Source organism: Zootoca vivipara, chromosome 2, assembly GCF_965207765.1.
Source record: "Zootoca vivipara chromosome 2, rZooViv2.hap1.1, whole genome shotgun sequence".
NCBI lineage: Eukaryota > Metazoa > Chordata > Lepidosauria > Squamata > Lacertidae > Zootoca > Zootoca vivipara.
The window spans coordinates 74,238,924-74,264,830 of record NC_142584.1 but is presented as its reverse complement, the minus strand read 5'-3'; the positions used below and the strand labels follow the sequence as shown (position 1 = coordinate 74,264,830).

Here is a 25,907-nt window from a genome sequence, read left to right as displayed (position 1 = left end):
AGAGAATGGTATTAAAGGAAAGAGATCCAAGGACTTACTTCACTGACTTTGCTGATCCTGCTAGTTTTTTTGTTATCTCTGTGTGGCTTGCTGGTGACATGCATTCTGAATCTTGTAACAAGACAAGGACACTTGCTAGTCCCTCCCTTTTCACATTTCAGGGTTTTTCCCTCCTGGGAACATTTCTTTCAAAACCACATTAGTATATGACCTAATACAGCAAAAATAAAAGCTGAGCCTATATATTTTATGTTTAAATTGCCTCCAAAGTAGTGTTCCATGTGCAATTTAGGGATAGTTTTACAATGTGACCAGCAAAGAAGACCGAAGGAAAAAATGGAAGTGTGACATGACAAAGATAAGCACACAATGTGTAGTTCAGTTCCAATTTTTATCATCTTTTTTTTTTGCGAGGGGAGGGGATCTTATGCCTGCCCATTCATTCATACGGTGCATGCTTTAATACCTTTTGAAAGAATATTTGCATTTCAGAAAAACAAGGAACTTACTTGCCTCAGAATGTACTTGCATCTGCTAAGAACTGTCAGAACTTACACTGGTAAGTCTTTGAATTTGTGTGCATCTGTGGTCTAAACCACTGAGCCTAGGGCTAGCCGATTGGAAGGTCAGCAGTTCGAATCCCCACAACGGGGTGACCTCCCGTTGCTCGGTCCCAGCTCCTGCCAACCTAGCAGTTCGAAAGCATGTCAAAAGTGCAAGTAGATAAATATGTACTGCTCCGGCGGGAAGGTAAATGGTGTTTCCGTGTGCTGCTCTGGTTTTGCCAGAAGCGGCTTAGTCATGCTGGCCACATGACCCAGAAAAACTGTCTGCAGACAAATGTTGGCTCCCTCGGCTAATAATAATAATACATTCTTTATTATTTGTACCCCACCCATCTGGCTGGGTTTCCCCAGCCACTCTGGGCGGCTTCCAACAAAAAATTAAAATACATTAAAATGTCACACATTAAAAACTTCCCTGAACAGGGCTGCCAGTAAAGCGAGATGAGCGCCGCAACCCCAGAGTCGTTCATGACTGGACTTAACTGTCAGGGGTCCTTTATCTTTACCTTTTTACAACATGAAATGAACCTTTTACTTGGACAGTGAAGAACCCTCAGGTTCTGGACTGATTCTACTCATGCAGGCTGACGACTGGATCATCTTGGAAAAGCAGGAGTATGCAAAGATTTCCCATTCTCATTAAGCCTTGACTCAACACCATGGCCTTCCTGAGCTATGATGTGTTTCTGTATCCTTTTGTTGTTCTTTGGTCCTGACCTCTGGCTTTCAGTTCCATGCCCCACCCTTGTCTCCTGCTTCATCTTAACACGCTGCCTGTGACCCAACTCTGACAGCAACACAGTAAAATCTACCTCACCCCTTAGCTAGTTTGAAACCATGTCAAGCAAATCAACAAGGTCATATTGATACTTAGGAACAATCTACTACGAACTGTCTCTGAAGAGAGTGACAGAACACCACCTGTTGACATCTGTAGCTCTCAGTTTAAACCACAACATATCATAAATGATCTATAGCTCAGTCTGGACCATGATGCCTCCCTCTCACAGGCCTTTGGAGGTCATTGCTTACAGACAGCTTCCTAACCTAAAAAAGCTGCTCAACAGCAACAGCAAACAGCGTAAGAGAGAAACAAACCCAGGGATTAAATCCAAGCCCTGATGCCCACCTTCTCCCCATGTATGATTAGGCAAAATAATTACCTAATAATGTCAGTCACAACATTAAGGTTTCAATCACCTGCTCCTTTTATAACCTGACAATATGCTATCATCTGCCAGCAACACCTATGGGCATTCTAAGTGAAGCAAACTGGCCAGTCGCTATGCAACAGAATAAATCGACACAAATCTGACATCAGAAAGGGCAGTATTCAGAAACCAGTGGGGAGAGATTCCAGCCTCCCAGGAGACTCTGGTGCTGAAAGGATCTTCAAAAAACAAACAAACCAAAAACCTCCAGTTGAACCTGCTGAATTAAGATTTATAAGGAATGCCTACAGCTGCATTTCCTTATTGAAGACCCTAGTGGGTGAAAACAGCATTCATTCCTTGCAGTAAGGTAAGAGCGAACTTCTTTCTATGCAATCAAAATTGCATTTTTGAATTGCTAATAGATTTCACTGTCACCAGGGAACCACTGTTAGCGACATTTCAAGGTACTTGTTTTGAGGGCCCGTGTATTATATTATCTCTAAAAATCACAACTAGGCTTTTCAAAGCTAACTTACTTGAAAAGTTCACACAGCAATGGTCCATAACTTGTCTTGTCTAATTAGTTCATCAAATACTTGCGCTTCAAGGAAGCAGTAAATTGAAATGGTTCAGGAAAAGACTATGACCTTTTTTGATATGTTCATTTTCACCTAGGCAGCATTCAAAACACTGATGTAAACTCATTTTCACTAGGGTACACTTAAAAGAGAAACAGAGGCTAACCCAATAATTTTTAAACAGCAGTGGGGTAAGCTTGTTATTTCCTCAGTGGGATCTTCATCCACACAATTGCAAAGGAAATTATTTAGGCAAGTAAAATATGTTTTACTTTCAAGTTGTATCAATTAGTGAAGCTGAAAGCACTTTGCCAGTGCAGTGCCAGTGTTTCTCAGTTACAGTTAAATGATTTTGCATTTGTTAGATTTGTCAGATTTCAGTTCACACACAAATACACATGATGTATTTGGCAGGAGCCACTTGGTGTATCCACTCAGGATCTATCCACTTGCCTCTCTCCTGGCTCATCTTTGATGTATGGGTAGCGAAGAGCCACAAGCTGAAACAAAGGCTACTCTATACCTCTCATCCACAGTGGGAACCCTGCATAAAAGATAAGGCTGTGTCATCAGCTCTTATCCTATAAGGTTTAATAACTGCACTCAGGATATTACTTACATGAAGATTTAGCTTGCTACAGACACTTTATTCATAATTGTGTCTCTGTTTATCCAGTAACTTGTTTATTGTCTTTTATGCAGTTTCTCGTATCTCATAGTTTAGTAAAGGAATCAAGGTAAAAAAAAGTCTCTTGAATTAGAAACCTGAAGCTGATCTCACCCTTATCTGGCTGCTCTGTCTATTGCTACTTGATTATTAGAAATGAGCAGACTCAGGTCTTCTCCTTCCCCATTTAAATGCCATAAATATTTATTTCTGTGTGCCCAGGGCCGGCTCTAGGTAGACTCCCGGTGGCGCAGTGCACTAGGGCGTCGGGCCGGTAGGCAGGGCACTGCGCGGCAAAGCCATGCGGAAACCATGCTGCGCCCTGTGAGGGCGGGGGCGCCGGAGCGATCTCCGCCCCTCAGCACCAGGGCGCCCAACCTGCTCGAGACTGCCCTGTGTATGCCCAGATTTAAGGTACTTAACATAGTGGTGGCAATTCTCCTTGTGGGTCTCCCAACCACTCCTATCTCACAAAGAGGGCAGAGCAAGAGGTCGTTTGTAATTATTACATATGTATCTCATGCCTGCTCCAAGGAGATCCTGTGTTCTTCCCATTTTATTCTGACTTCAGCCATAGGACATAGGCTGCACTAGAGATACTGGCCGACCCAAAGTCACCCAGTGAGCCTCTTCTTGTGACTTCAATGTTTTCACCACTGAAACCAGCACATTTTTTTCTTGAAAGAAAACCTGACCTATAGATGTGGGAACAGCTACAACTGGGTCTTCCTAATAGCATTATCAAGCCACATACTGCATTTTGGATTGTGAATCCTTCTAGTGAACTCCCATGTAGAGCAGTTTGCAACAATCCAATCCGGAAGTTACCAACTATGCAGTACAGTAATGCAAAGTCATCTCTGTTGAAAATAGGTTGTACCTGGGTATAGGCACTACTAGCCATCAAGGCCACCTAAGCCTCCATTGTCAATGTTGGACCAAGGAGTACTCTTAAGCTATGGAGAGTCTCATTCCAGGGGAGTGCAGCCCCATGAATGACAGTTCTTGCTTCTTCTTGGGACTTCAATGTTTTTACCACTGAAATCAGCACATTTTTTCTTGAAAGAAAATCTGACCATTAGATGACGGAACAGCTACCACTGTGTCTTCCTAATAGCATTATCAAGCCACATATTGTAAAAGAATATCACTGAAACAAACATATACCAAGTAAGAGAATTCTACTATGTTTATATTTGCTGTTTAGAGAAAAAAGTGATGGACATTATGTATTTATTTGTTTTTTTGTTTACTTGAAGGCAATTTACAAACATTACAGGTAAAAATAAGGTTTTTTAAAAATAATACAAAAAAAAGCTGAAGGTACGTTTTAAAACAGTGCAAAATGAGCACCTAAGGCAAAAACCTTTCATCCAGCAGGAAAAACTGGTTGAAACAAGAATGTATTCAATTGTTTCCCGAAAGTACAGATAGTGGGCACCTTTTGTATCTCAACAGTTTCCACAAAACATGTCACAAGGCAAGTCAACAGATCACATGCCAAGTCTAGGGATCACATAAACAGTTGAGGGATTCCATGCCCCCCGGTACATTAACTCAATGAAAAATTCCAAATAATAGAGTAGGAAGAAATCACAGATAATGTAATCCAAACTTCTGTTGATTCTTTCACCCAAATCTTTCCCCATCCCGTTCACATTAAAAACATATTGCTTTAAAGCTGAGTACCTTTCCCTGTTGGATCTTGTTTTTACTCTTGCTTCAACAGACAGCTGGTAACTACTACAGTACTTGCTTGTATTTCAACCCCTGCAGGGGTCACACCAACATTTACTGCCCATGTCTCCTGAACTATAGAAGCAAAAGTACAGTACAGTATAGCTGTTTTCATGCAATCAGATTTTTACTCTTATTGCTTGTCATATTTTCATTCTTCATTATGTGAAGCTACACTGTGTCTACTTCTGTATCTTAATGCTATAAAAATATTGCACAATTATTAACCTTCATTCTATATAGTATTTGTAGTCTAGGCGGCACTATTCCAGCCTATTAGAAATCCTGCCAAACATATATTTCAGTATTATGTATACTTCAGCCTTTGATATGTCCTTTCCTAGTACTATGGCCAGGTATAACTTTTGCTCTCACATTGGCTAATTGACAAGATGGAAGGCATCAGCCTCTGAGGCTAAATTCTGAATCCCTTGTGGAATTGCCAGTCTTCACTCCTTTCCATCATTCATAGCACACATGGAATTTGGTACTCGTACCTTAAATACAGATTACTTTTGAACTACTTTGTATTGCAGACTAAATGGAATTGAATAGCCTGTTCTGCTAAGCAGGATTAGATTTCTCCATCGTTGCCTCTTCCGTAAATAATGCAATATAGAATCCTTCTGAAGCTAAACTATGTACTGTGTTCTCAACAAGGTTATGCAACTGAAAAATGGAACTATAGATTGTACAGTACACATCCCAAGAGTTTGGTCTTAAATGTCTCAAATATATTGCTATATTTAAGTGTTCTCACAGAGCATACAAGACCATGCCCAATGCACACTAAATCTACATCTAGATACTGTACATTTCATGATATAATATTACATATTTTCAACAGCTTAAACAAAATGTCCAAAGAAACGTGTCTTGTATAGAAGGTCTATTTCCCCCTCTGCTTAATATATTTATATTGTTCTGAGGTTAAAACAAGGACCTCATTTGAAAGCGTATTAATTCATGACAATTTAATAGCTAAAAGGTTTGTCTAGCAAGGTATTTTAAAACAGACCCTGGTTTCCTACAGTACAACCAACATTTCCTCTAACCCATACTTCCTCTAATATGAGAATATGCAGAATGATAGTTACTTCAAAGTATAAGAAAAAGTATTTAAACATGTGGCCTGGTTTCTCTTTTAATAAAGACTCCCATGTTTATTTCAAATAGCACATTGTTCTTATCAACACTTCAGAATGAACTACAAGCTAGCAAGCCCATAAAGCAAAATGTTTTGATTCATGCACTTCTGGCCTCATTTCTTGATCTGCTCCAAAAGTGTAACCTCACATACACCTATGCAGAATAAATTTTACCTAAAATTAGGGCTGCAAGTTCCTGGTCCCAACTCTTGCTAGGATAAATGGCCATTGCCAACAGTTCCACTAACCTAACATCACATAATACAATGACAGCAACAGAGACGTGGACTATTAAGCAAACAAATTTAGGATCAGAATCTAAATGGAGATAAATCTTGGTACTTCTGCTTTCCTGATTTGTTGTCTTTTACATTACTATAAGCAACTTTCCCAACACAGAAGAAAAATGTTTTGTGTGATGCACTAAAATGGGGCACTATGAATAAAGTGTCCAAAGGTGCTTAAAGGGGGAAAATTTTATGTGACTGTCCGTCAAACTGTGGCACAGACTACAGGTCAATGTTTCAAGCATCCAAAGCAAATTCGTATACATAAACAGAGATGGCATACATGAACAGAAGGTATAAATACTGGAGAATAGCAAGAATAATATGAAAAATAATGCCATTCACATGGATACACTGAGCAGGATTACATGTATGACCTAGCAGAGAATTTAATGGAATCTCTTCAAGGATTTTTCTCAAGCATTTCTCTAAAAATAATTCTGCTTTAAAAATCAAGTTAGCATATTTAACAACTTTATAAGAGCAGCACTATTTTTGGACTCTCACACAACGCAAGCTTTAAGAGTGGCTATATTTGTCGTCAGCTCCTCTCTGCAGCATGCAAAATAAAATGTATGACAGAAACCTGGTTTGCGAAAGAAGGATCACAGCAATGCACACAAAAAAGCCCTGAACCTCTGGCTCTAGTGGGAAAATAAAACTATATCATTGCCTACCTTCTATTGGCGATGTTTTCAAGTGTCTGCAGAGGCCCTCAGTGTCCCCATATGTCTCTTTAATTTTTACTACTGCTTCTGTTCCTCGAAGTTCCATGAGGGAGCGCAGATCCAGAAGCGTGCACCCAAATTCTCCTGCATGATTGGCCTCATTTCTTTGGTTCTTTGAATAAAAATCGCTATTTGTCATGTCACCCATTGTTGCGGATGGTATTGCTCCACACTGCGTTGTATGCAGCTCGAAAATTTGCAAGGGTGGAAACTCAAGTTCTGGCCTAAACAGTAGAACGAATCCACTTTATGCCGCCAGTAAGAACAGTTGAGAAAGCGAGGAATGACTGATGTGTCTCTGTCCACAGAATGGCTGCTTTCAAGGTTGCAGACCAGTTCCACCCCATTCACCGTTTCCCATTATGCTGCACCCAGGCTGTTGGCATCTACATGATCATCTCTTCCTTCAGACCTTAAGAAATAAATACAGAGCACACGTTAGAAAACTGAGCAAGATGCACTGAAATTTATTCCATCACAAACCTATGAAATGGGGCTTAAAAACAGAAGCCCGTCACACAGAAGGCTTTACAACAGCCCTGTAAAGATTTCGCAAAATTACAGTATTAGCCAGCTACACAGAACTAGCTGTGTCACCCACAAGGCTCTTTCCAGCTCCAGCAGCAATAGCGGCAGTCCTTACTTTAATCAAATCCCGAGCGCACAAGCTAAATGAGATGCCTCATGAATATTAATAAGTATGCCATTAGCCCAACAGCCTAGATGTGCCTCTGGTAGGGGCTCTTGTTCACACTGCTCTGTCAAACTTTCATCTGACAAGAATACACACACACACACACACACACACACACACACACACACCCTATGAAGTAATAAAAATTAATTGAGAACTATTACTTATGCTTTCATCCATTATAGAAACTGTTTTTCAGTTCAAGGAAAGTGAAATTGAAAACAGGGCATTTTCATTTCCAATCTGGAATACATTTAAATAAATTGAGCTTTGCAGCTTCGAAGATAAACACAAACATGAGGAAGATAAAAAAACACTTGAGTGCTTAGACTAAACAGCAAGTCCTCTGTGTCATACAAATGGGGAAAGTTGCTCTCCTTCAGCACCACCTGTTATCTGATTCAGCAGCACATTTGATACCCTTACGTGAGAGCTGAATACTCCTTTGCAGAACTCCAAACAGGCAAACACACCTACCTTCAAGGGACTTTAATGTGCAATAGCTGCCACAGAGCTATATACAGAGATTATCTGTGAGGAAAAGCAGTTATTTAACATATTTTAAAATTCTCTTTCTCAGACACATATACTAATGAGCTCTGGACAAAATGCTGAAGCTAGCTCTTATACTTCACCACAGAGAATTTAGCTAAGATTAAAGGGTTTTGTTTTCGTTAAGTGGGTTAGTGCCTGTCCATAGTTCAATACACTCAAACCTTTGAAAATATTTTTTGCTGTTCTGCACAGCTGAAAAAAGACATTTTCTAACCCTAATATGACACCTTTTAGAAGCTACATGCATTCATTCCTCTTATAGAAGGAATCTAAGGATGTGTGAAACACACAGGAGAATTTCTGCAGTTGTTATTACTTTCCTGGTCCAGAGCAATGGATGTCTGTGGGAGTTTCACTGGCTCAACAGACTGCATGTCAGACTGCGTGGGAACACAGATTGCTCATCACTTCATTAAATATATCACTTTATCAATTATTTCATTTAATCCAAACCCAGATGTCATTGCAAAAGTGTTTTCCTCTTCTGGTTGCATTATCTCATAGTTTTTGTAATTAATATATTTCACTTCCCACTTCCCACTGTAACATTAAAAAGTAATCAAAACAGATGGGGAAGCACTTAAGGACTCAACTGGACATAAAGTAGGAAAGAGACTCCAGCATTAAAAAAAAAACACAAAAAACTTCAATGCAGTTAATCTGAATGGGGAAGTGTTACTGATGGGATGGGGAACTGTCCTCTTTTTTTGCCAGTTCCCCACTCCAAAGCACCCCTCACCACCAAAGCTGCTATTTGCCACAATGGGAAAATGTACCAGTCAGGGATTGCCAACCTTTTTTAGGTGACATTTGAATTTTTCATGAGTGCAGTGGATACCACCCCCTCTTGTCACTTCTTTTCCCCTTTCCTGGACCAACCCCCACACATATCAGGAGACATCAAGGGGGGAAGCATGTACACTTGCACACACATACGCACTTCACTTTTCCATGGGTTCAGGGAAAAAGTCAGATCCAGTAGACTTCACCTAAGCCTTGAAAGAAGTGGGAAAGAGCATGAGTCTTCCTTCAGCTATTGATATATGTACTTTTCAAGGTAACCACCCTCACCACCTCATGACCAAGGGGCAGTGAGGAAAGGAGCTCAGAGGCTTTGCTGGCATGAATGGAAGACCTCAGTGGTGCCCTATTGCCCACAGACACAACGTTGGTGACCTCTGTTATAAGTACAACAGGCAAACTGGGGGAGTGGCACAGAGGGGCAAGGGTTTGACATATCCTCCACAAATGCAGCTTCTCTGACCAAATTTGCAGCTTCATGTGATACTTTCTTTTTAATGAAACCGCAACACTGATCCTCATCCCAGATCTCCTGCATGATATTAAATTTGATCCTCAATATTTATACTTGTAGACAGGTCTGTTAGCATGAAAATGTATGTCAGACTGGATGGGATCACAGGAAGTCTCTGAGCCTAAAAAAGATTAGTATCTCATGGGAATTCGACATATAACACTAAAAACACAGGAATATTTTTGAATATTCATTCAACTTGATTGATGAATTTTCCAGTTCCAGACAAATATTTCATCTGGTATAGTCACATATTTCATATTACCACAGAAATAGAGCTTCAGCTTTAGATTCTTCCTTCACAGCATATCCCTTCAGCTTACATAGGAAAATATCCTTATATGATAAGATTTACACATCCCTAGAAAAGGGTCTGTGAAAAAGTGATGTACCACTACATTCTTTGAAGTAACTATCAGTTGAAATTTGGGTAATGAGTGCTTTATGTAAATACTGTACACCAGTTGCTTTTCCTTAATACCATTAATGTTGAATTGTCATACAGAGAATTAGAGATGCATCTACATTTCTCACATAATGTTTTTCAACAGGATAGTGATGCGTACTGTGCGTGTTCGGTTCACACTTCCATCACCATGTATGAATATTTGTTCCAGCTCTTGTAAATATCACTGAGTCGTTTTTGTCAGCCAATGTCAGCCAATGATACTGTTTTCTCACATCCAACAAAATAATTTGCCTGTTTAATATTTTATTTGACCTTCAATTAAATATTAACCAACAAAAAAGCAGCAGATAGCCTACTCGTGGGACTGCATACCTCTTATTAATGTTCATCCAATGGCTAGGGGATTCACTTAATGGCACAACCCCCTGGGAAATAGCATATCTAGTATTTCTGGAAGGCAGATCATAAAATGCAGAAAGCGCAGAGCATGACTACCATTATCCACTGATAATGCAGCTCTATAATCCCATGGAACAAGATATGCAACTTTCATTCGATCCTGAAATCTCTTTTATGAAAAGGCCAGGAAGTCTGCCAAGCAGCCTAGCAGTTTGCTGTAACTGAAACAAACACTGCCCTCAGACTCTTACTCAGTGATTAGCACAATTGCTTCATAAAAGGCCGGGAATATGAATCAAGGAATCAGAAGCTCCCAAAGACTCCACACTTGGAGTAGTGACATTCTAGAATACATTTTAAAAGTGGAAATATGAATTATCCTCCCTCAATTTACATTTCACTTGCCTAATTAAGTTCCTGTTTGGATTTGGAATGTGAGCATGTTGATGCCTGCATGTGTGGGCTAGGATCCAAAGAAAGAGCAAACTATTTGAGATTCTAAATATGTGAATAAATATATGAAGAAGTGAGGTATCACTGTCATTATTATCCTGGTCCATATCAAAAAAATTGGGTTTCCTGCTTCTCTCCTTCTTTCTGTATCCAATTTAGAAGAAAGTTCTTTGACAAAAGGAGTCTGTCGTTATGTATTTCCACAGTGTCAACTAAATGACCTCCAATCTCAACAGAGGCCACTAAAGCTCTATTAAGAGTACAGCAAATAATGATTTCTTATCATTATTTCTTCTTTTGCCACAAATTGCTTTGTCACAGTTTGCAGCAGACTTCACTTAGATGATGATGCATTTTAGAATCATAGAATCATAGAGTTGGAAGAGACCACAAGGGCCATCCAGTCCAACCCCCTGCCGAGCAGGAAACACCATCAAAGCATTCTTGACATATGCCTGTCAAGCCTCTGCTTATGCAAAGAAGAAAATTAAGTAGGTCCAGCAACTCTACCCTAATGTTGAACTCTCAATATTTAGACAATATTGATATAAACAAGAAAGATCAGACCAATTTTTGCTTGCTTCAAAAACTGATATGCTGTTGAACTGGATTTTGCTTTTATTAAAAAAAATAGATTTTGAAAATATGTAATTGCACATTGGTGAAATTTTATGGCCCTGGTCTTTATCCTGTAACCCAGCAGTCTTACCAAACTATTTTTGCCCCCCACTGCAATATATTTACCAAACTCCAACAAAGAGCTTCCTTAAGTAAAGTGATCCAAAGTCATGACAGCCTCCCAATAGGCACATATTTAGAACATTTCACAGATGAAAATGGTAACATGTTTGTAACATTCGAAGGATCACTTTGCAATCTCTAAGCTCCATTGTTACATATTGCTGACTGCCTTCACAGCTTGGCCTTATACAGTGGTACCTCCAGTTGTGGACGAGATTCGTTCTGGAGGTCTGGCCGGATCCCGAGGTTTTTGCAACCGGAGAGACTGCTTCTGCACGCGTACGTCTGGTGGCAGAGCACTTCTGCACATGCGCACATGGCAAAAACCCAGAGATATACTTCTGGGTTTGCTGCTTATGTATCCCGAAGTTTATGTAACCGGAGGGATACGTAAGCGGAGGTACGACTATATTACGATCATTTAACCTGCAACCCTAACCTGGAACAGCCACTAACATAACTTTAACACCACCACTATTCTTTCTTGCACCATTCAAAAAGTACTGGGCTGCCAATTGCCTACAAACAGTACACACTAGCAATAACACACCTCCAATTAAAATAAAGAGATTTTGGAGAGCCACTGCCAGTCAAAGCAGACAATATGGGGCTAAATAGACAAATAGCCTGATGTGATAGAAGTCAGCTGTTGATGTTTTCATGCTCAACAAGCTGTTCTGAACTTCCCTTATCAAAAGAAAAAATCACCCTTGTAAGTCTGTAGATATTTCCAAGGACGTCTACAGTACATTGTCACTAGGATGAAACTATCTTGGAAAGGAGAGATAAGGCTGCCTTTTACCAATGTTGCAGAATAAGAATCATGGAAAATATGACTCAACTCAAATGTTATTATGAAACAACCAAAGAGCTTCTTCTTTTATTTTCCTTTACCAGTCAACAAACTATGTTTGCTTAACATCCATGAGATTTAAGTGCATGTAACAAGTGTGCATTGGGTGTTTAGGGGCCAAATAATCAGGGGGATCAGTTCTTTAGGATATAGGCATAGCAAGATTACAATCAAAAACAATGTTTGTTCCATCCATATTAATGGCCATAACACAATAGTATGAACAATGGAACAAAAAATTACATACATATGCCATTTTAGCAGTGCTCAGAGCAGGAGTGAAGTAGAAGCAGAAAATACAATCAGGGACTGCAGCAGCCACATGCTACCCACAAATGGAGCCAATGAACTCACTGCAATGTGGACACACCCAGCCATACACCACTGCATCCCCAAATTTGCAGCCTGCTTGAGTGCCCTTTATCAGCTCCTGTGGTGCAGGCAGCAATCACTCACTACTGTCAGGCCCTAGGCTTCATGACACGCATGGGTCCAGATACCCTTAAGCTTCTCACATTCATGGCTTCTGAGCACTATTTCTGATCCTGTATGTGTGTACTGCATGGGTGGCATGACAGTGTTTTAAAACACTCTGGTTTTATCTATTAATGTTGTTTCACTTTTGTAACAAAGCATTATTTCCCCACTTGAAATCAACAGCACAGACATCACAAAGAACAACTGAGGGATTTCTGTCATCGATGCCTTGCAATTAATGCTAATTAGTGGGCAATCAAGATCAGTTGGTGTTTCTAGATACAGTGGTACCTCGGGTTACGTATCCCTCTGGATACGTAATCTTCGGGTTGTGAACGCAGCAAACCCGGAAGTATATACTTCCAGGTTTCGCCACGCACACATGCGCAGAAGCGATCTGCGCACCGCATGCATGCACAGAAGGGCACTTCCAGTTACGGACTTTTCAGGATACGGCCGGACCTCCAGAACAGATTCCGTCCATAAACAGAGGTACCACTGTATTGGAATGAAGGTCACACCTATTTGCTAGGGTGGAGACTGAGAAACAGCTTTACAATATCAATCTAGCCGGAGGAACAGAGAGATTGATCCTGTGTGCATGCTCCAGTTTACTCTGCACCCAGTGCACTCTCACCTCTCACCTTTGGTTTTGGAAGCAAATAATAATAATCATAATCATAATCATAATCATAATCATAATCATAATCATAATTATTTATTTATACCCCGCCCATCTGGCTGGGCTTCCCCTGCCACTCTGGGCGGCTTCCAACAAACATTAAAATACATCAAATATCACAGATTAAAAACTGCCCTAAACAGGGCTGCCTTTAGGTATTTTCTAAATGTCAGGTAGTTGTTTATCTCTCTGACCTCTAATGTGTTACATTAGCTACAACCCATATTTATCATGCAACTATCCTGCTATTTCTTATAAAATGCTGCATTTTGATGCATTTCCCACTCAAACCAGCATTGGTCCTAATTGAGGGGGCAAATGGTCTAGCTCTAGCCTTTGTTATCTCTCTCTCTCCATGTGGACTTCAGTTTGTAAGAAGCTCAGAACGTAGCTTTAACCAGCCTCTTTTGTTTCAGACAAGAATGGAGTCTAATGTAGCATTTTTTCCCCTCTGCGAATAGTTTAGAAACATTTACCTTCTGTAACTAACCAACATTTTGACTGCCTATGCAACTTTTCGGATTGCTGTATGGAAAAGCATGAATTTGACCTTTAAAGGGTTTTGTAAGTAAACCACTTTATGACTTACCAAATGTACAGTCTATCTCTGTGCTGGGAAAATGGGAAAACTTGGAAGGAGCTTTTAAAACTGGATATTTGGGGAGTCACTGGAGAGGGAATATTTTAAAGGTTTTACAGGCTATATTTCCATGCTTTGCTTTGCTGCATGTTTTGTAATGTTAAATATCTGCTGAGGTTCTCTCAACAAAACAGTACTTGCCCCAAACTTGGGTCTTGATTCCAACAAGTAGAATATTCTGTTGGTATAGCTCCATAGTAGAGTAATTTTGCCATTGGAGGGGCTGAAAATGGCAGCATCAGAGATTAATCTGGGAAGGAATGGGCTTAGTCTGAAACATAAACTTCCTTAGATCCTGCTGCCATCTTCTATGGCAGTGTATAATTTAAGCTAAAAACTGATTTGAACTACTTTAGAATCAAATTATACTGGTCCTACCTCAGTGTTCTGATCCTCAACTTCCATTCATCTCAGTAAAAAAAAAAAGCAGTGTCACAAAAATAATTGTGCTTAATTCTATTTTTGTCTTTCTCCACCTAACCTGATATTAAATTTAATTTAAAAGCAAACTATGGACCAGCGAACTGTACCAGGGAACCCTTGTTGACTTCAAGATCTTAAATTGTTGTTTAAATTGGAAAGGCTGTAATTAATCCAAGCAACTAACCAGTTCACAGAAGGCAGAAATTCCTGCTGCAAAACAAATATTATTGTGTGTTTAGAAATTCACAGAAACCGCATTCATCTAAAAAGTGGAGCAAACGGCAGATAATGCAGAAGCCACAGGAGTGGATAAAAGTAACCATTTGCTCTTCCTTATACTCAGTGCTTTTCTTCTAGAGAAAAAAAATGCTGGTACTGGATACCTTTGATTAATCTCTTTGTATGGTATAAGCAGTGGTTTTTTTCTAGGGGTACTCAAACAAGTGGAAAGCAATTTCCCACTGCTTTTTCAGGGTAATGGTTTCATATACCACTATAGAAAAGAGAAACAATACTCCATAAAGATTCCAAAGATCCCCAGAATGCATATAATTTATAAAATAATTATAAAAACAACTGGATGCCTCAAGTATCTAGGAGTGCCTACTCCTCCTGGACATGTGGCACAATAAACTGCCAGGCGCCAACATCCTAATTTGTATTTTGTCCCAAGGAAAGGTGCTGAGTTGGAATAATTTTCAGCGCCCTCATTCATCATTGCTTCCGCTTGCACTCAGCCAATCAAATTTAGTAACAGATGATGTTACTAAGTGCATTGGCTCCAAGATTTTTTTTTCCTGTGCAGCGTTTTGCTGATATTCGCCCATGTGCCCTGATAAAATACCAAAGGTAATCTTGATTTGATTGTATCTGCAGCTAAATCAAAATCCTATTTGTATGTTCCTTACCAATATTAAGGAGTGGACATGCACGTCAGTAAAACATTGCACCAAAGGAATGTTACTTACCATCACCTCAGGATTACTTTGTATCTCTGTAATTTCTTAGTCTCCATTTTGCTACTAGTAACAGAAAGCTACAAATTAAATGAGAGCTGTGGAAAAGCTATACATGCTCTTGAATTGCATATTTTTTCCTAGTTCAACCAAAATCCAAGCGGAGTGGAACACCGAGCAGAATGAGCCCACAAAATGAGCAATTTTTTTTTTTTTTAAAAGGAGAGTAATTCCTTCATCCTATTTCCTGCCAGTAAAGAAGCTCACTGGGTGAACTATTCTACACACATTGCGAGAATGAATTATCTCAGGAGTGCTAGCCATGTCATACACTTGATAATGAACTGCTTAAGCTTACTGCATTCCTTACTTCACCTTTCATCCACAGTTTCCTCATAATTTATAACTCACATTTTACCCTCACAAAAATCTTGAGATGTCACTGTGAGTTTTATTGCTGGGGTTGGGGATTTGGGTCTTCATAGTTCTAGCCTCATATAAAAAGCACTATGCCACATCAGCTCGCATGAAATACTGCAAATATACTAGGTGTCCTTTATTTTTCCTATAACTGAAAAGTTAACTGACAAGTTAAAGTAAGCAATATTGTTTAAACTGTTCCCCCGTTTTCCCAATCTTTTGACTATTTTGGGGGGCTCATGCCCTGTATTGACCTGGTGCCAGGCACTGGGGCCTTAGATGATGAACCGGACACTCCACAGGTCAAGGATCCTGAGAAGCAGTCAGGGGGGCCCTAGAACTGGTGATGGGGATCCCTTGGAGGGGTCCCCTCAGCAGGAGACATGCTGAAAAGCTATTGGAGCTGTCAAGGAGCAGGTGTCCTTGAGAACACCCAGCACCAAAAGGCTCAGGCCAAAGAGCGGCAGTGCTCACACCAATGGTCTCCCCATGGCTCATGAATAAGGGTCTTCTCATGAGTAAACAATCCCTGGAACTCCTTTGCTGCTAGGGTTAGGGTGTAGTCTTGGAGGGTGCAATATATAAGGCCTCTCTTCTGAGCCTTCCAGGTGCTGCAAACAATGCAAACAATGCATGCCCCTGCCTCCTTGTACCTTATTTGAGGTCCCCTCTCCATTTTTTAACTATATCAATAATACATTTCAATATTTGAAAGATCACCTTCTACCCTACAGACCCACTTGTGTGGCAAAGTAGTTTTGTCACCCTCGGAGTTTTGGGGATGGAGACCCAGGAGAAGGTATTCTCTGTAGCATCCACTAAGCTGTGGAATGCCCTCCCCATGGTGGTGCCCCTGCCACCTTCACCGTATAACTTTATTTGTTGGCTGAAGACACCCCTCTTTCCGATTCTTGGTTGTTCTGATTTTAACACTGCATTTTTACATTGTTCTAACCCACACTGGGGTCCTATCATGAAAGGTATGTAAGAAATCTAATAAATAAAAAGCAAAAGCAAGCCAATGCCAATTGATATTTCCAGCACACAGTTCTCAGTGACTATTTGGCAATGGCATATTGTTGTCAAATCAACAGTTTTTTGGAAATGCCTGCAGAAGTTCATCTGTATGTGGAATTATTCACATGGCTCAATGGACTATAGCTCTGGAGACTTCAAACTTTCTATAGCAAGGCAGTTCAGGTAGGTAATGTTTCTCACTGGCAAACAACACTAATTGGTTTGAGAATGGTGATTTACACTGCCCTTGCCCTTGAAGGAACCAGTAAGAAACTCAATTGTGAGCACAGAGAAATCATAGCACTCAGTTGATGCCCAAGTGAGAGGAAACACTAGGCCAGGCATCCCCAAACTGCGGCCCTCCAGATGTTTTGGCCTACAACTCCCATGATCCCTAGCTAACAGGACCAGTGGTCAGGGATGTTGGGAATTGTAGTCCAAAACATCTGGAGGGCCGAAGTTTGGGGATGCCTGCACTAGGCCATTACTCCTAACTCCATTTCAGTAATAAATAAATAAACATTGTTCATTGCGTTTTATTTCCTATTAATCTGTTTTTTTCAAATACTGCTTCAGCCTGGCTCCTAATCCAAGGACACTCCACTCTCTCACTTCTCAGCTGATATCTCCCAAGCTGAAATATAGCCAAAGGGTCCTCTTTTGCCCAAGCCCACCCTGCTCTCCTTACACACTTCACATGCTCACCCTTCTTTATGAATCAAGACAAAAGGAAATAAGAGGATCCGAGATAAAAGGTGACGGTTATACCTGGAGATGCTGTTGATTAGTAAAAGTCTCTTTTTTGCCTTAACTTTACATACTGAATCAACCCCATAGAAGACAACATTGGTGTCTCTTCATCCATGAGAGAATTATCCCCCCCCCATATTAAACCTTAAAGTTCAAGGTCCTCACTAAAGTTAATAGAACTCTAAGCATTCATTTAAACCAGAGCAGGGGAAAATGCTGGGGAAAGCTCTTTCCCTGAGGGATTAATCCACACTCCTAAATACTTTCATTTTCCTTATTGGCCCTGGAGGCTACTACCTTTAGATGGGAAGCATGTGGGCATCATTGCAAGCACAGTCCTTGATTGGTGGACACTGACAGTGTTTTCAGGAATGTCAGAGTGTTTCTGTCATTTTTACACTGTGTATTTTCTATGCAACCCTAATCCCTCACAGGCTTAACATATACAGAATATAGCAGATGTTCTGTTTTTGTAGCTGTGGCATGTTTTCCTACCCATTTATTGATGTTTTGCTGTTGTGCATCTCTTTTTATTATTATTATTACTCAGAATTAATTTGACCGTTTTGTTTAATGTGAATGTTTCCAAAATTCAGCTTTTATTTGTATGTATGTGTATGTGTATATATATATATATATATATATATATATATATATATATATATATACACACACACATACATACATACATACATACATACATACATATACATACAGAGAGAGAGAGAGAGAGAGAGAGCAATCTCTCTTTTATGTCCCCCCCCCCAATCATAAATATTAGGACTACAAGCTTTGAACTGTAAATGAATCAACTAAAGCAGGAGTGGGGAGTTTTTCATCCTCCAGATGTTGCTGGACTACAATTCCCATTAGCCACACTCACTGGGGCTGATAGGAATTCTAATGCAACAACATATGGGAGGCAGGCTCCCCACCCTTGACTAAATACTTAGGCTGCAACCCTAAACACCACCAACCCTCTTAATATTGATGGTTGTGGGGAGGGGTTAGAAGCAGCATTGCTCCTGCTCACTGGCCTCCACTAGCAGACACAGTGTTGTTGATTGGTGGGGCTCCACTGTTGCAGAGACCCAATCTCTACCCAAACAGGCAGGGGCGGCCGGGGCAGCATAGGGCTGACCACAGATCTGCTGCATCTGATGTTGTTCCAGCTTCTGGATAGGGACCTGATCTGGAACACTGCTGGTGTGCCAGCCTGGAACTGACTCAGCAAAAGACCAAACAGCAAATTCCAAAACACCCACCTGCCCTGATCAGAAAGAGCCATCAGAGCTTTCAATTAAATGGTGGCTGTACAGCTCCAGTTGTCCCTGGCCCCTCATTAGGACTGCTCTGCCTGTTGATTAGATGGTACAGATCAATGCTAATTAGTGCAAATGAACCTTGTGTTTGTATTTGTTTTATGAGGGGCGGGGATTAGGAGTTTACATGGTTCTGGCATGTTACTATAAAAAGGAATGAAAACAAATGCAAATGCTGCAGTCCTGTGCATGCTTATAAGGTAAAGGGACCCCTGACCATTAGGTCCAGTCGCGGACGACTCTGGGGTTGCGGCGCTCATCTCGCTTTATTGGCCATACCTCGGGTTAAGTACGCTTCAGGTTGAGTACTCCGCAGACCTGTCTGGAACGGATTAATCCACTTTCCATTGCTTTCAATGGGAAAGTTCGCTTCAGGTTAAGTACGCTTCAGGTTAAGTGCAGACTTCTGAAACCAATTGTGTACTTAAACCGAGGTACCACTGTATAACAACATAGCATATCCAAATGATATGGACATCTGTGCCCTCTTTTGCAAGTGGGTCAGGAGGTCCAATCCACAGTGTACCAGCCCCAGAAAATTCTGTTGGCTTCCCTCCAGAGTAGTACCAATTTCAAGGACTGTCCACCATAGGTGTGGCAGCACTTTGCCAGAGGGACATGGAACTGGAGCTGGCCCTGCCCATAACTACTGCAGTAATTCTTACTGCTGGTGACTTTCTAGCTTGCTCTGATAACCATAAGACAGAAATAGCTGAGAATATCCCTCATTGTATTTTACAGCACTACCCTCTTCAAGCTTTGTCATTGGAGCAGCAATTCTGTGAGCTTTGCTTCTAGTCTGTTGCTCTAGCCTATTAATTGCCTTTACGTTCCGAAAATTTCCTAAGGTACTTATTCTAATGACAACATGTGGAAATCACTGAAACCTCAACAGAGAGGAAAATGAGGTTTCACATTCATGAAATTCCTAAGCCTGTAGAGACTTGAGAACTGAATCCTAAGGACAACGTCACTTGGACTTGGATGTGAGGTATTAAGGCAATAGCAGCATACAGTGTATTCAAAGAGACTGAAACTCTCGTTCTTTTATTACTTTTTTTTATTTAGGCTGCAATCCTATACTCACCTGAATGCAATGGGACTTGTACAAGGTTGCAATATAAGTTTATTTATAGGCTGGCCTCAGAAAAAGACTCCCTGCATATGCAACAATTTAAGATAAAAATACAGTTTTCAAAAACTCCCTTAAAAGCACTCAGGAACAGAATCTATTAAGATAGCTATAAAGACAACACTATAACCAGTTCTAAAACAGACTGGGAAGCTTGTGCAAATATAGAAATCCTTGCTAGGTGCCAAAAACACAACAAAGTTGGCACCCACTAGGTGAGTTTATTGGAAAGGGCATACCGTAATTCCGGCTGCCACACCTGAGAGGACACTCTTCCACCCCTCCCTCTCCTTCCCTCCTTCCCCCACAATGCCTAACCTCAGATGACAGGGAGCCTTGAAGCAGGATTTCTGCTTAATGAAGTTTTGAGGCAGATTCATGGGGGTGGGGAAGCAGTACTTCAAGCAGTCAGATCCTTGACTGGCAGTTATGTACCAAGTTAGGATGTATCTAGATGCTTGTTTTCAGGGTTCAGTATTAGTGGCCTTTCCACTCTCTGCTCAGTCAGGCTCTGTGAAGTGCAAAGAAGGAAAATTGGTGCTTCTTGAACCCTTAACAGCTTATAGTATCCTGCAGGAGAGAATGGGTTGCTGGGTAGCTGAACAAGAACATTTTGTAGCAGTTCTGGCATGGCATAGCTATTTAGAAACTCACATTCTCTAGCAACTGTTATGTTACATACAAGTAATCAACAACCTGGATTTGAATGGCCAGAATGAAACTATACAAAATAGACCTGTGACTCTAAGGTTTGAAGAAAATTAAGGTTATTTTACGTTTCCATCACTCAAATATTTCATTCCCCCAAATACTGGTTTTTAGAGTTTTTTAAACTGCGGGTTCCAATTTATTGCACTTTTTACTATTTCCATTCTTAGATTACTATCAGAGCCATTAAATCATCAATCACTTGGGTATATGGAAGTACAATATTTTGCCAAATATTGATTAATAACACAACACACACACATATAATCAATGCATGGTAACCCTTCTGATGTATAATTCATTCTTTAACACTGACTAATAGAACTGAATATTTTTTAAAAAATAGGTTCCCTCCCTTACTGGCTCAAGAGGTAAATCCAGCACTTTTTTTCAGCCAGAACTTACCGGAACTCAGTTCTAGCACCTCTCAGGTGGTCGCCATTGCCATTCTAAAAGAAGAAGGGAGGCACTCATGGTGAGTTCTGGCACCTATTTTTCTAGAATAGGCAGCACTGGGTAAATCATTTACCTTCTTGAAAGCACTCACATAAGCACACGCAACCACTAGCACCTTAAAGCAACTCAAAATGCAATTGTCCTTCCCTTGCTCTGTTGATGTTCTTTACAGTGGAAAAAGAGTTCTGGTCAGAAATCATAGGGTTTTCTTAAGCATACCACCCATACTTCATTTCCTCATGAAGCAATGAAATCTGTGCATTAAACACTGCAGAAATCAAAAAAGTGAGAAGGTGGCCACCAAGTGGACCAACAAATTGCAGAAATTGGATTAAGCAGGCAAGCAACATGTGAGACTATTTAAACAGTCACAACAGTCTTACCTTCTTCCCTTAAACCTTCCAAAGGCAACAATACCATCTGTGTGATGATGAAGCACGCCTTACTTATTTAGAAAGGGTGTGTTTGATCTCCACCCCTTCTTCAATTTCTTTAACTGTACACTACCCTGGGAACAAAAGGTAGCCAGTGAAGCAGTCATGCTACAAAAGAACAAAGGGGTTTCCTGATGTAATATGCATAGTGAGGAACTGGCCAAGTCTGGGTGAGTTGTTTTAGGCTAACAGTAAATCTCAAAGATAAAAAAGCAATCCTGGTCTGTCAACTCCAAACATTTCACAATTCTTTTTCCAGTATTCAATACTTGCTTCTCTGAAGGACCCTCTGCAGGAAACAATGGACCACTCTAGGGTGCACAATAAGCTAAATGGATTATACAAGGAATGCAGACTCTCTACTGTGGCTGATGGCCTCTATGAATTCAGGCTGCAAAGGTCAAAAGGCCCAGTTCTAATTCTGAAGGGTATCATGAAGTAGAAAGCAAGTTAGGAAGATTTAGCAGATGCTAATTTAAGCATCTCAAAGCAGTCTAGATCCTCCTTAGGAAAAGTGCCACTGACTCCATCCTTTCATCCTCATCACATATAGCAAAAGTATTGAGTCTGCCAAGAAACCTTTTTAAAGCTTCTTAACGTTGGAGGGGGGGAATATATGTTTCACTGGTGGAATGGAAAGGAGAGAGAGAGAGAGAGACCACATGATTATTTAAACAGAGCATTTTATGTAGCAAGGATTAGTATCTAGTCTAGAAGACCACATGTATGCTGGAGTTTTCAAGAAGGGCTTCCTATTTTCAGCCCACGAAACCTACTTTGTAAGTCTGCTAGCTCCTCTGTATTGCCATTCAGTGTGGGGCTGCAACTGACAGAGAAATCAGTTGCTTCCCCAGGCACATTAAGTGCTTTGCATGTATGTGCCTATGTGTCTTTTCGGATATTAGACATCGTCTTGGGCCACACACACACTAACCTGCTTGTAGCACCAAAATCCAGAATCCTTCATGTTCATCCTCAACATGGTACCTTCCATTTAGATTGATTCTAGGTCCTGCTGCCCACAAGGGTGGGTGTGGGTGTGGTAACTTGATATGCATTTGAAAAACCTGCCCTTGATTAGTTTGCCTATGCTTTTATCAGAATGAAACCAGTTTCTGAAGAAGCAAAAAAAATGAGATAGATCTAGACCGTGTGTGGACTAGGTAGAATATACAAGTATTTGGTCTCCATTGATTCTAGAATAAAATGTTTTGCAGATGCACCATCAGTGGCGTCGCATGAGGGGTGGGGGGCAGTGCACCCTGGTGCCATGTCTGGAGGGGTGACAAGAAGGCAGCCCGCAGGGGCTCACGGTGGCGTGAACATCCATCGCACCACCGCAGCCACATGTGGAGGATCGAACGCCGCCGCCAGCTAACCACTATGTACAGCACATGTGCGGCGTCACATGCATGCGCTGTACGTAACCATGCTGCACATGTGCTGTACATAGCGGTTTGCTAGCAGTGCCGCTCGAGCACCGTACAGATGGCGGTGGGATCCCTCCGTCTCCGCTATAGCCGCAAACAGAGGATCCTCCATTCGCGGCTGCAGCCACGAGCAGAGGATCCCAGCACTGTCTGTACAGCGCTGGAGTGGCGGCGCCAACAAACCACTATGTACAGTGCATGTGCGGCGTCGCTACGTACGGTGCATGCTCTGTAGGTAGTGATGCCGCACATGCGCCATACATAGCCCTTTGCCGCCCCGGGTGTCACGGTGCCTTCGTTCACCCCTGGGTACCATACGTTATGCCCAGTACACATGGCCCATACATTTACACCCGGTGATGCAGTTATGGACAGCTTGTTTAGTCCAGATATGGCAGGATTTATGTTTCCTAACACTGCCCCATTCACCAGGAAATTATGAAACATTAATTTGGATCAACAAAATGTTTCACCAGGGCCAAAGGTTTAACAGCAAACACTATTATGCATTTCCATTATAGACAGGGAGACTGATTAAATATAAAAAAAAGTTTTCTTAGTTCTTACAGAACTGCAGGAAAACATGCTCTCTCACATACTTTCACAAACATTCTCACACACTGACATTTATTACAGGAGAACAGCTTGGTGTTTTGGACCTCCTTAAGAGCAGGTAGAACAAATAGGCAGCACCAAAATGTCAAAGAAGAGAGTCTCAAACTGATTTTTTTTAAGTGACATATGATGTGGTTAACATGCCAACATATAACCTTCCCCGCAGGGAAAATAAAAATCTTGCAGTGTTTTGATCCAATGAGGTAAACTACAGGAGTGTATTCAGAGCACCAAGGCATGCTATCAACTTATTCAATGCAGCATGAGATCAAGAATGCTTATGCAAGGGATATTTCCTCCTCACATTGCAGCTTTCTGCAGAAGAAACGGCTTTTTTGAGGGTCAAGGGGCCCTCAGAAAAAGCCAGGAAGTGTGGTAGCGGCAATGGAGAGAAGGGGTCGGAAGTCAGCCAGAACTAGCCTGCACGAGTGAAGCTCCCAACTCAAAGGAAAGGCTTTTTTTGGGCTGTAAGGGACTTTCTGGCTGTTGGTAAACCAGTATAGGAGACACAGTGATCGAGGGCTGGGAATTGGGGTAAGAGACTAGAGAGCCACAGGCACAGCCAACATAGGTCAAGGCAAAGTCTAATCCAGCTGATGAACACTACTCCTTTAGCTATGTCTCAACAAACAATTATTTGCACTGTATGGTATTAGGTCCCTTATAGCATGTGAGTTCCTAAGAAAACAATTTTACGGTCCTGTGGTCTACAAGATTTGTGTGCAGCTTTCATCGGGTGGGGTGGGGAAAAGATGCTTTTCAGAATAGCTGTGTGGTACAGTATTCCTAGTTTCTTGTCACCAGGCTGATTTGAGAATGTTATAAAGAAAGATAAACAACATTGACTTTGGTTTGGTGTTTGTATGGTTTCCTGTTCAGGAATGCTACAAAGCAATTGCTTTCACTATTTCCTCAGATCAGGGTATTTGCTGTAATCATTTGTTTCCCCAAGGAGACTTATAAAATAATAGAATTGTAGAGGTGGGGGAGGGGATCTTGGGAGTCATCTAGTTCAACCTCCTGCAATGCGGGAATGGGGCTCGAACCATTACTTTGGTTATTATTAATCACTTTCCAAAATCATATGTAATGGAAAGACTGCCTGTAAAGACAGTTTGGAAAATGAAATGAATCTACATTCGGAGCAGGTAAGCATAGCCTACTGCACCAAGATTGCACCAGATGAACTGGTTTCCACTGGTTTCTGAGACCAATTTAAAGTGCTTCTGATGCTGCCATTTAAAGCCCCAGATGGCTTGGGGCCATGTTACTTATGGGGCTGCCGGTATCCCATATCAGCCTACTTGCACCTTAAGATCCACTTCTGAAGCCATGTTGAGGTACCCGGCAACAAAGGATGGCAGGCTCACGGGCCAGGGCATTTTCAAGAATGGCCCCACAGTTGTGGGGAAATGATCCCATGTCAGATCAGGAAGTCCTCCATCCCTGCACACTTTCAAACAGGGCTTAAAAATTTGCCACAGTTTATAGCAATTAACTGCAGTCTAGCTGTTGATATCGCAGTGTGGTCTGAGTTCTGGTGGTTACCTGATGTCCTGCTATGTTTTGCTGGATTGTTGGTGGGTTTGCTAGTTTGAATAATGCTGGATAAATAATGTGCAGAGATTATTAAGATATTTTAAATGTTTATTTATTTATGTTACTGTTCATATTTTGTTTTGATTCAGCCTTACTTGCCAGACATATACATATAGCTCTGTTGGAAGGGGCAGGGTGACATACATTTTCATACACAGGACAGGATTTCCCAGGGTGGTGTCTGATCTCCACATGGAGTTCTGGCATGCTTGTGGGAGGGACATGAGAGAATTAAAAAGTGAGTGAAGAAGCAGGATATATGCAAGGACAGGGTAAGCTTGTAAAAGCCTTGACCTCTGAACAGAAGTGTACTTTAAAAGAAGTAGTAACTTGAAACATGCAAGGATAAGCTATTATTCATTCAACAGTAAACTTTCTTAGAGCATTAAGGACACAGTACACATAGATATAACCAGTACTTTTCTGGGGGGATGCAGGGGTAAGCATACCCCTAAACATTTTGTGAATCTTTGTACTTTTGTCCATTTACTGTATTTATTTTCCCCAATTTGAACTATAAAATTGTGATTTTCTGGAGTCAGAATGAAATTACCCCTAAACA

At 41.0% G+C, this 25,907-nt stretch overlaps 1 protein-coding gene and 1 long non-coding RNA gene across 16 annotated transcripts in view; one reads left to right on the top strand and one right to left on the bottom strand.

Moving 5' to 3' along the window:
• The window catches only part of ATP2B2 (ATPase plasma membrane Ca2+ transporting 2), a 377,677-nt gene that overhangs the window by 139,526 nt on the left and 212,244 nt on the right, over positions 1-25,907 (bottom strand). For 6 of the 14 annotated variants that reach the window (XM_088663220.1, XM_060271483.2, XM_060271481.2 and 3 more), the window contains exons 1-2: positions 21,651-21,802; positions 6,815-7,277 (exon numbers count right to left, since the gene is read on the bottom strand). In XM_088663220.1, the coding sequence (XP_088519346.1) occupies positions 6,815-7,013 (199 nt within the window). In that variant the 5' untranslated portion in view covers positions 7,014-7,277; positions 21,651-21,802. Of the gene's footprint in view, positions 1-6,814; positions 7,278-8,036; positions 8,086-20,421; positions 20,531-21,216; positions 21,261-21,650; positions 21,803-25,907 lie in introns of those variants that run through there. The other 8 variants (XM_060271474.2, XM_088663219.1, XM_060271476.2 and 5 more) reach the window with 5 other exon arrangements.
• Positions 1,950-24,218, top strand: LOC148686920 (uncharacterized). 2 transcript variants are annotated; one of them, XR_015948452.1, is made up of 4 exons: positions 1,950-2,087; positions 13,905-14,007; positions 19,820-19,962; positions 24,058-24,218. It is a non-coding gene; the product is annotated as an uncharacterized LOC148686920 (long non-coding RNA). The 2 variants fall into 2 exon arrangements; XR_015948451.1 differs by lacking the exon at positions 24,058-24,218 and having other exon boundaries at positions 19,820-20,162.